At 42.3% G+C, this 11,675-nt stretch overlaps 1 protein-coding gene across 1 annotated transcript in view; it reads right to left on the bottom strand.

The window, feature by feature from the left end:
- Nucleotides 1-11,675, bottom strand: part of LOC311239231 (uncharacterized protein) — an 85,862-nt gene that overhangs the window by 4,554 nt on the left and 69,633 nt on the right. The window contains 5 exon segments of the mRNA XM_084327531.1: nucleotides 167-290; nucleotides 3,415-3,447; nucleotides 5,987-6,163; nucleotides 6,166-6,221; nucleotides 9,235-9,337. Of these exon segments, the coding sequence (XP_084183657.1) occupies nucleotides 167-290; nucleotides 3,415-3,447; nucleotides 5,987-6,163; nucleotides 6,166-6,221; nucleotides 9,235-9,337 (493 nt within the window).

The raw sequence follows: 11,675 nt of genomic DNA, 5'->3' as shown, positions 1-11,675 counted from the left end.
ATCACACACCATACCCTATTACCCCTAAAAGTTAAATCGCAAGCACTGTGTCTTCTACCAAACGCTTTCGTTCAAACAAATATATATAGCCTTTTGAAATTAATTTAAATCCCCCCCTCCTTGCAGCACTCGAGTGGTATAGTCCCCAGTGTGTGGGTGGTCTCACCTGATGACGGTGGGGGTGATTTCGGCACAAAAGAAGATGCTCAGGTTGCTGACTGCGTGGGAGGAGAACATGCCGATGATGGAGAAGGCGATCGAGAAATTCTTATTCAGCGTATCCGAGTGCTCTGCAGACGAAGCACAGGAAACAAACACACAGTCAAATGATGATACAGTGGAAAATAGCTCCTACAGTGTAATAACGGTGTAGACCTAGTATCCAGTGTAATGGAAAGCTTTTGTTTGCAATTCCTTATAGCCATTTATCCTCTCTTCACAACAGACATTTATCTAACTCAAATGAAAGGAGTCGCTGTATGTCTGTCTTACAATTTTCTCGACTATCTGTCGGTTTTGTCCTTCGATCATTCATCCGATCGACTTCACACTTGACGGGGGTATTGTATTGCTAAAGACACAAGGAAGTGCAGTGTTGAGTTTGAGCTCTTGAGATCTCCGGGACATAATTTATTAACAGTTCATATAGTAGTAGTTATATGAACAACCGACATTGGTGACATCAACGTTAGTGACATTTAGTGTAGAAAAGGAAAAAGGCATTTGTCGCAAAGGTCACAAACAGCCATCAAGAACCATTTTCATTGTCATGCATGTTTTGAATGGGCACCGCATCAGTAATGATATAATTACAGATATCGGGTTGGTGACAGAGTGTTTCTGCTGGACCCAATGTGCCAGTTCTCTAAATGAGTCTTTGTTTTTAACCAGTACAGGAAACCAAGTGCCAGAACTAACACATTTGGCATGTGGGCTCCTATAGTGACCCACTACTGATGGCACTACAGCAGAATGTCTGCTACTTCTTTAATACCTTGGACCCCTTCCATTGCCGTTTGCAGTTTTTGGGTCCAGCTGTGTGTGTTGAGGATTATTTGATAGCATTTCTGCTTTGTTAGACTGTGATCACATTGGGTGCCTTTTTGAACACGCCTGAACGCATCGTTTTCAATGGTTTCACGGTGACAGGCGCACGTCTCGCACGTTTTAGGCATGGAGTGCACCAACGTCAATGTTATCTTTTTGTTGAAGGACCAATCAAATCAACCGAGGGGAGGGATTGCAAAATCGGAGGTATCTGAAGAGAAATCGACAGCCAAACAAGCCAATCGATAATGGAGGGAGAAGCTAATTTTGGCAGTTTCAGAAAAACCTTGTTTGTACAGATTCCTGGTGAGTGACATCCCGTTAATATTCATGCTAACGGTAGTAATTCATGTAATTTATGGAACGCTTTCAATTCTCTATGTACACCGCCACGGCTCGCATTTGAGCGCAAGAAAAAGGCATCCGATCTGATCACGGCCTTAGATGCTACACCCCTTGAGCGTTTTCTATAAGAAACAATTATTAAAATACTGAAACTGGTAATGTACCTACTGCAGCCAAGTTCCCGTGCCACAATGTATTTTCACTTGATCAATTACTCTGGAGTAACCCCACATGCATTACACGCAGTCTGATACCCTCGATTCGGACCCTACTTGGCCTGGATTCCCACAGATGCGAGTGGATAGAGACATGTTTAAGTTGTTCTAAAAGAGTATCATAGAAGGCTGTTCTATGACCAGATCTTAATCTCTAATCCCTAATCCCCTGTCTGACTAGAGAGGATAGCTCATTTTGCTGCCCGAAGAGAGGGATTAGGAGGAGGCAGAGAATGAGGAGATTGATAAACAAAGTGGAGGAGGACCGCTGAGGGTCAACGAGACATGGAGCCCAAACAGAGAGCCTCATTCTGCTAAACACAAAGGGGAGGAAATGAGAATAGCAGGATTTAATTACACCTGGGATGCGACGAGGAGTTGGTTTCTCCTGGGTATGAATGACCGATGAGAGGTCGTAGGACATCTGCGTATACAGAGTGTTTGGCTAAATTTGATGTGAGGATTCATGCAGTAAACAGATATTCCAGTGCCTTTGAATAATTTAAAGCAGACACAACAGATATTGGAATAACTCTCACGACTCAGGATAATGGGAGTATTTCGTAGTTCTTCTAAGCGACCCTAAAACACTGATAAGAAATGTGGGCCTAGTTCCAACCAGAATATGCAGTCAGTCGGTGTGCAAAGCATTAGGAATATATTCCTAGTATTGGGTCTTTTCCACAATCCATGTCTCAAAAGAAATGTGTCTTTGACCTTTCTCCTCCTCACTATTTACATCTCCTCCCTGTGATTGACGTGGGTTTTATAGGTCAAATCAATAACAGGTTGTCGTTTTCACCTAGTCAGCGTATTTCATTCAAACTACAAATGTTGATACACTACTTTTAAGAAATCATTTTCATCTTAAACTATGTGACAAGACCCAACATGGGCATTTCTTCTCCTGCTGGTTCCTCACCTGACAACAGCAGCAATATGTCTGTGATGTGTTTCAATGAGATTGGGTCACATGACAACAGTAATACTATGTTTCAATGAGCTTGGGTCACATGACAACAGTAATACTATGTTTCAATGAGCTTGGGTCACATGACAACAGTAATATTATGTTTCAATGAGCTTGGGTCACTTGACAACAGTAATACTATGTTTCAATGAGCTTGGGTCACATGACAACAGTAATACTATGTTTCAATGAGCTTGGGTCACATGACAACAGTAGTAATATGTCTGTGATGTGTTTCAATGAGCCTGGGTCACATGACAACAGTTACAGTAGTAATATGTGTGTAATATGTTTATGTTTCAATGAGCCTGAGTCACATTAAAATAGTAGTAATATCTTTGTGATGTGTTTCAATGAGCCTGGGTCACATGACAACAGTAATAATATGTTTCAATGAGCCTGGGTCACATGACAACAGTAATAATATGTTTCAATGAGCCTGGGTCACATGACAACAGTAGTAATATCTTTGTGATGTGTTTCAATTAGCCTGGGTCACATGACAACAGTAGTAATATCTTTGTGATGTGTTTCAATGAGCCTGGGTCACATGACAACAGTAGTAATATCTTTGTGATATGTTTCAGTGAGCCTGGGTCACATGACAATAGTAGAAATATGTTTGTGATATGCTTCAGTGAGCCTGGGTCACATGACAACAGTAGAAATATGTTTGTGATATGTTTCAGTGAGCCTGGGTCACATGACAACAGTAGTGATATGTTTGAGACAAGTTTAATGAACCTAGCTCTCACAGCGAGGAACACGTTTAAGAAACCAAGCGTAACCACCAGTGTTGTGTAAAGAGTGGGAGCTGTTAATGTTTAGTATACATACCTATATTCAGCTGGACACTATACTTCCCCAGCACTGGAAGAGAATTAGAGAGAGGAGAGATAAACATATGTTATTAGTCACCCATTGTATTCAAACAGTAAAGCAAAAAAAACAACTAAAATGAATATGCACACAGTACTATATCAATTCAGCGTCAACATCAAAAGAACATACAAACATTAAGTACTAAAAGCAAATCTAAAAACACACTGTGATTACACACAAACCAGACAAGGAAAACAAGGGTAACCTTGATGTGTAGACGCAAGTTAAACATTCAGTCCAAGTAATTTATAAGTCACTCTAAAATGACTAAGTGGAGTAATATGTTTTTGCTATCTTGAATGCATGCTTGTTACACAGTGACATGTGTGTGGTTTGTAATGATATAATTAGGCATGTAATAATAAAAAAAATTATTATCCAAGCTTTTCAAGCTGGTCTTTAGTCATACTAAACTAATACCATAAGCCTTATGTGCTACTTTAACCCTGCCCAGTAAAACACTGTAATTCTGACATTATTTCGCAAAAAGAAAAAGCTATGGATAAAGTTGAATGCCACCCATTTTAAGAATGCATGCATGTTCTTCCTCCCACCCCCCCCCCTCCCCCCCCCCTCCACCCCCCTCCCCCCACCCAAATTAGCTTTTAATTCTGGTTCAGGCCTTCTAGCAATGTTAGAACATAAACCGCATTTGGGTGTAAGAGCTCACACAAACATTTGATGGCCTCATTAAGTCAGAGCCCCATCCATTGTCTATGGAGCAGCTCCAGGTTTTACATCCCAGTGACATCACAGATTGGAGGGTTCTCTCTCCAATTTCTAGCTTCAGGGGAGAATATCACAAATACTGGCTGAACTGTCCCAGGGCACAGGGAGAACACACAACATGAATAGGTGTCATTCCCCTTTAAGTAACACACATATTCATGACAGTGACATGAAAGTATGCGTGCCGCTGTACCAATCTGTGTGGAGGACATTGTACTTGGACTGACAGGCGTTTAATCTAAGGACTGATAGTGTATGCTGCTCTTACAGCAGAGGGGGTGCCATGGAGAGACACATGCCTGGAGTCTGTGTATAAAGGTCTGTGCTATGGAGCACACGCACAGGAGGTGAATGTGTGTGTGTGTGTGGTAATAAACTATTTATATAGCACTTTTCACACAGTATTACAAAGCACTAGAACAAAAACACAATAGGTTACAAGTTAACGTAAAAAAGAAAACTGGATTGAAAAAAAAACAATTGGGAGGAAAAAACAAAGATATAAAAAATGTAAGTTTAAAATAAAGTAAGACATCATAAAATTCCTGTCTTAAAAAAAGTAAAAATAAAAGAGAGATGCCGAGTATGTGTGTGTGTGTGTTAATAAACTATTTATATAGCACTTTTCAAAACAGTATTACAAAGTACTTAAACAAAAACACAATATGTTACAATACGTTAACGTAAGGAAAAATAACCATTTAAATAAAGCAAGACATAAAATACCCCTTTAAAATTGAATGCATGCTTGTTACACAGTGACATGTGTGTGGTTTGTAATGATATAATTAGGCATGTAATAATAATAAAAAAAAGTATTATCCAAGCTTTTCAAGCTGGTCTTTAGTCATACTAAACTAATACCATAAGCCTTATGTGCTACTTTAACCCTGCCCAGTAAAACACTAATTCTGAAATTATTCCGCAAAAAGAAAAAGCTATGGATAAAGTTGAATGCCACCCATATTAACCCATTCTCTGCCACCACTTTGATCATCCTAAACCATTCTCTGCCAGCGCTATTTGTCTATGGAGATGTTCACCTTCTTTGCAGGGCTATAATTCCGTGACCGACGTTAAATGATTTATGTAGTATGGGTGATATATTGATCAGAGCAGTTTGTATCGAAAATGATAAAGAAAAACGCTGAAACTCACGTCTGTCTCCTCGTACCGTTGGGCGATGAGAGTGGAACAAACAGATCCCAGTTATGTGGTAGGGATCGAGGCGATCCAGTTCCGGTTTGTATAATACTAATATACGCCCAAATCACTGTTTATTGAGTTATGGCAACGATCCATGTCCACAGTGTGTGGATTGAGTCCCGGGACGATAAACGAGTGGCCGGACGGAATTAGGGGACGGACCGAGCTGAAACGGGCATTTCCGGTTTGGCAACTCGCCGATCGGCCACCAGGTGGCGGTATTGAAGCGTTGCAGAGTTGTGATGGCTCCCGCAGCATATGACAAGGCTCCGTGGGTGAAATATGAATTCCATGACGAAAATATGAAATATGACCTTGAAACACGCTGTACAGCGATATTGGCAGACAACGCATGGCGGGCAATAACGCCGAACAGCGATTTTGGCGGGTAATGGGTTAAGAATGCATGGATGTTCTTCCTGCCCCCCCCCCCCCCCCCCCCCCCTCTTTAAAAAAAAAAAAAAAGAGAGATGCTGACTGAGTACGACTGAGTACGTGTGTGTACGTGTGTGTGTGTGTGTGTGTGTGTGTGTGTGTGTGTGTGTGTGTGTTGTGTGTGTGCATACATTCCTCCATAAAGCGCGGTACTCACGGTTCAACAGGCCCAGCTGCAGCAGGGATGCCAGGGCCGTAATGATCATGAACATGAGCAGGCCTCCCCGCCGGCCCATCAGGCCCACCGCCGGGCACAGTGCCATGCAGGATGCCACAGCAATGCCCGCCATGGTGTAGTAGTCTGCATAGAAGTTGTGAAACATGGTGATCCCCGGGCCTCAGGGTCCATCATACTGCGAGCAAAGCAGTGATGTATCCCATAGCCTGTCAGTCTGGATAGAGCAGAGAGAGAGAGAGAGAGAGAGAGAGAGAGAGAGAGAGAGAGAGAGAGAGAGAGAGAGAGTTTTAACTCATTGGACGCTAGTCACGATGATAGTCGGGTTAACTCGCCATCGCTTGAGCGCCAATCACGAGTATAGTCAGGTTTTAATCGTTATTTCTTTTATTAGCGATATCCATTAATTTTCATCCATCCAGCCTGATGTTATCGTTGGGAATGGGTCTGAGCTCGCAAAAGGGCAAATACCGCCCCCCTACGCCTTCCGGCTGGTATTGCACTCCACTGGGAATGGTATAGTTTTTTTTCTGTAACGATCCAAGCCGTGCAGGCGTGGTTTAAATAATCAGGTGAGGTAACCCGATTTCAACGATAGATCTGCGAGGCTGGCTGACTGGCTGGCTGGCTGGCTGGCCACCCCCCCCCCCCCCTCATATGCAATGCTGTTGAACGTGGCACGGACCTCCGCGCCCATTACTTCAAATGGCGATCAGATAATTGGATTATTTCTTTTGCATTACATCAGGTACAAGGTAAGAACATTATATATACATTTGATCGTTGATCCGATATGTATTTCTACCCCGATCGACGCTGTATCTGTGTGTGTATGTGTGGCTGTTTTCCGTTGGGTGCAGGAGGTGGGGGGGGGGGGGGGGGGGCTACGAGGGCCATTTGATTTGATTTTTTATTTTAAATCTTTATTTCGAACATGTAAATGAATAGAAACAAAATAAATAACTAAACAAAATCAAAACATAACTCAATTTACATGTTCGAAAAGGAGTAGGAAGAAGTATACACTTATTTAATCGTACCCCTTTTCCACTATTATATAATATATATATATATATATATATATATTATATATATATATGCAAAACAAAAAAACAAAAACTATATATGTAAAACATGAAAGAAATAAAATAAAAATTTAAACACCCGTGAATATCAAGTCCCTTCCTCATCCCTGTACCTCGTGAACATCATTTCCTTATACATCAGTTTGAATTGTCTCATGTTTGGACATTGCTTTAGCACCACATTTAGACTGTTCCACAGTTTCACTCCACATATTGAGATGCAGTGTCTTCTCATGGTAGTGCGTACATTTAGAACTTTTAAATTGAGTTCTCCCCTCAGATTATAACCCCCCTCCCCATCAAAGAACAGTTCTTGAATGTTTCCTGGAAGTACATGACCTTTTGCTTTATACATTAATTGTGCCGTTTTAAATTCCACAAGATCATTTAACTTGAATGTTTTTGACTTTAAAAATAATATGTTTGTGTGATCACGATAACCTGCAATGTGAACTATCCTTATGGCACGAGGAAGGACAATAATGATGATCTAGCGTTGATTTCAGGAAGATTCGATAATCAGCAGAAAAATGACAACGTGTTTTGTGTATTCCACTAAAGGGCTATTATCGCGTCTTTCTCTGGAATGACTAGAAATCACCAAAACTATACTCGTATTCAAAACGGTATAAAACGGAAATGTACAGATGAAAAAACAATCCGTTTTGTACATGTTGACTGTAAGCAACTCACTGATAATCGACGAGTGTATTAGACCCATAGCCATAATTTAAGATATATTTTAAGCACTCTCAAATCTCCCAGTCCTCCCATTGATTAAAGCGGTGACGCTCTAGCGCCCTCTCACGCACTTAAGCGTGGCATCCAATGAGTTAATACTTCTCTCGTCAACATCAACACATACAACTATAAATTAATATAACGTACAAAAACCATATATACACCCAAATAAACACTTTACAACAACTATAAAAAGCAGGGAGGGTGCGGCCGGGTAGCGCAGCGGACTAAGCGTCTGTCTACCACCACAGAGCCAGTGGGATCGAATCCGGCTGTGGTGCCTCCGGCTTGGCCGACCGTCCATACTAACATAATTGGCAGTGTTAGCGGGTGGGAAGCCGACGTGGGTGGGTCCTGGTCGTTGTAAACAGCGACTCCTACAGTTCGGTCGGGGCGCCTGCACAGCAAGAGAAGGATCTGGGAGAGGTAGTGTGACCTTCCACACGTTACACTCTCCCAGTGAGAGTCCGCGCTGCCAGGTGAAAAGAAGCGGTGGGCTGGGTACACATGTGTCGGAGGAAGCATGCGATAGTCTCCGCCCTCCCAGACCGACGGTAGGGGGTAGAGTGCGCAACGACCAGGAGGGGGATTGGGAATTGGCATAACGACTAACATTGGGATGGGAGAAAAACGGAAAAAGGGGGAAAAAGATAATAAAAAAATAATAATAAAAAGCAGGGAGGGAGAGAGAAAGAGAGAGGGGGAAGAGAGAGAAATAGGAGAGAGAGAGAGAGAGAGAGAGAGAGAGAGAGAGAGAGAGAGAGAGACAGAAAGAGAGAGATAGGGGTGTTGAGGGAATAGATGTGAGAGGAGGGGAGGACTTGAGGGGGAAAGAACAGAGCAGGGAAAGGAGGAAAGAGATGTTAAAGAGAGAACAAAGATGACAGCATGCGACGTGAAGAACCGAGATAAACACCAAAGAAAGGAGGAGCATTATGCAGAAAGAGGGACAGGTGGATTAATCTCTCCTCTTCTTGACATAATCTCAAACACGACCTGTGTATAACTAACGCATGCACAAACACATTCAGACACAGAAACGCATGCCAACATGCATGCACACACACACACACACGGCTACTTTGCAGTCCACTGTTTGATAAGGACATCTCATGTAAAATTCATGGTGAGTCAGGGACGCACTGGAGCAGCCAAAGCTACTGTATGGCTGTCTAGCTAGAGACAAGCTACTAGGAGAGAGGTAGGAGAGGAGCACAGGAAACCACACTTCAGATAGACAGAGAGAGCAACAGAAATGGACAGGCACATGGTAAACGCAAGAGAGCGGGCCACTGATCAATGACGTATCAAGCTTTCAGGTCAATAGTGGCAGAGAAGACACAATTCACAAAGAAGAGTACATGCAATTTCATAAGCATCGGCTTGGAACATAAACACACGTACGAGTTGACACAGAGGACGACGATGTTCTTCCACAGGTTTCTGGTCCCCACCATCTTCACGATGCACGTCTTTTTGGGTTTCTTCTGAAGAGCTCTCTGCAGCTCTGAGAAGACGGAACAGAAGTCGAGTCAAGTATTAGCATGTAAATCCGTGTTCTCAGACAGGCAGGGAGAATTGACAGATAAGATAAGATATTCCTTTATTGATCTCCTTGGGGAAATTCAGGCATCATAGCAGCATGGGGCAGGGGGGAAGGGAGGTACAGGTAGTAAAAAGTAGTGTAAGCAATATAACAAATCAATATAATTAATGTAACATAATTAACTCTGGACATGTGCGTAATGGTCAACAAGGCCATAGATATATTGGCTCCCTGAGCAGTCAAAAGAGGCTTGCAACTGTCCAAAAAGAAAACACAATGGGACAAATGTCTGCCTGTGTCATGACTCATAAGACAGGTCTGCCAGGTCGCCAGCTAAAAGAAGTGATGAATACAGGAGGAATGTTTTCTGGAGGATGACACCCCAGAACCACAGATGCTACCGAGGCGTTGCGCACGACGGATGTTTTGGTGTCAGTGTACCGCGGTTTGCCATGGAAACTAACCCCCGGCCTTGTGATTCCTGCATGTTTACATCAACGCACACAGGGCACGTGAGGGCATTCCACGTCAGCTGCTCGCAAGTTTATCTCTGAGCTTCATCACCAAGGCTTTCCAGGGATGCTTTGGCCAGACAGCATACCCCATCACACTAATCCTGCCACAATGTATTCTAGTCATTCAGACCATTTTCCAGAGCGCATTCACAGCGGCTATGTGTGCGCCGACATACCTAGCAAGCTTTGGGTTTCGTGAGGGCACCTTAAAGCTCCAGTGTTTAGTTTGGAGAAAAAAAGATTATCTTTAGAGTAATTAGTTACAAATGCTTAGAAGCGGTCTCTTATCTCAAACACAAACCTTTAGACCTTCAGAAACCATGTTGACCAACCGCGACCTTGAATGAATGAATGAATGACTTTATTTGACAATATAAAACATAAACATGTGACAGAAAGCACAGTCAGGATATACTGCCAAGGATGAAACACAAAAAAGCTCAGAGCTTATTTCCATTGTGGTCCTTGTAGGGGGGTAGGGGAGTGTGATGCTTAGACATGCATCATACAAAACATGACATCACAACACATCACATATACCATTTAACATTTATATACATAACAGACTCATACAACATGCAAGGGTGCCTTAAGCTAAGTGTCTAGGTTAAGTATAGTCCCTTTTGAGCCATGTCTTCAGGCTGGACTTGAATCTAACGGCATTGTCTACGATTTTCAGGTCACTGGGCAGACTGTTCCAATAGACAGCTGCTGAATACAGAAATGACTCCTTCCCCATACAGCTCCTGAATCTGACTGGCACAAAGTCAAGATGTTTCTTTGTATTGTAAATGTGGTGAGGAGGGTAGGGACGCCACAGCCGAACAATAGCATTTCTAGGTTCATACAGTGATACAAGGGACCCATTGTTTTGCTTGGCTTTATTAATTCAGTTCTAAAAAGATATAGCCTGCACCATTTTATCTACTCATATCTGAAAACCTTTACCTATTCTGAGGAATCATTGGCATGATGCATGTGCAAATCAATTATCTGTGTGAAGCAAATTTTTTCCATAATAACCATGTCAGTACGTGGGGACAGTCAGCACCTTTATAAGCAGGAGAGGAAAAATGACCTCTCTCTCTGCTGAGTCAACACACTCACTAGACTCGCTTTCACATTAGTTGTTTTGCTCCATATTATTATATAGATCCATTACTTCCAGCACATAGGTAACTGTACAATGTCCCGTCAATGGAAACAAATAAATGCTCACTAGAAAGCCTCAGTACTTAATACTTTTATAAACACCTGGGGGTAGCCTACACCCGCACAATAACTGAACACGGATGGCCTTTACAGTACAAGCAGGGACCGCACAGAACAGACTATTATATTTTTTTTAAGAAACCGAGGGTTCTAATGTTCGTGACAAGATATTGAAGATGTTTTATTAAAATGTTGTTGCCAGTATCCTGCTTTATGCTGTCGTCAACTGGGGGGTGAGGGGGTTAATATACAGAGGCGGAAAAACAGGAGACGAGGGCGACCTTTGAAACTGTATTACAGGACGGGATGGTGAAAGAAACTAGTAGCCTAAATCAGGGTTTGAGCTTTGGTAGGGACACTTAATATGCAAGTGTACGTAGTGTGCAAGCAGACATGTTTACAGTTTTTTGAGATACAAAGAGCATCAGATAATCCTGATGTTTCTTTAATTAATAGGATAGCTTGCCGACAGGTTCTTGATGCAGCTGTCAACCTACACTTTTGCTAAACAAATAAAACGGCTCCGTTTTGCAAGACTATGAAAGTGTTGTGAATTATAATACTAAAACTAC

Source organism: Notolepis coatsorum, assembly GCF_963971535.1.
Source record: "Notolepis coatsorum genome assembly, chromosome: 13".
NCBI lineage: Eukaryota > Metazoa > Chordata > Actinopteri > Aulopiformes > Paralepididae > Notolepis > Notolepis coatsorum.
The sequence above is the reverse complement of the archived record's forward strand: the minus strand, read 5'-3'. Positions and strand labels throughout refer to the sequence as shown.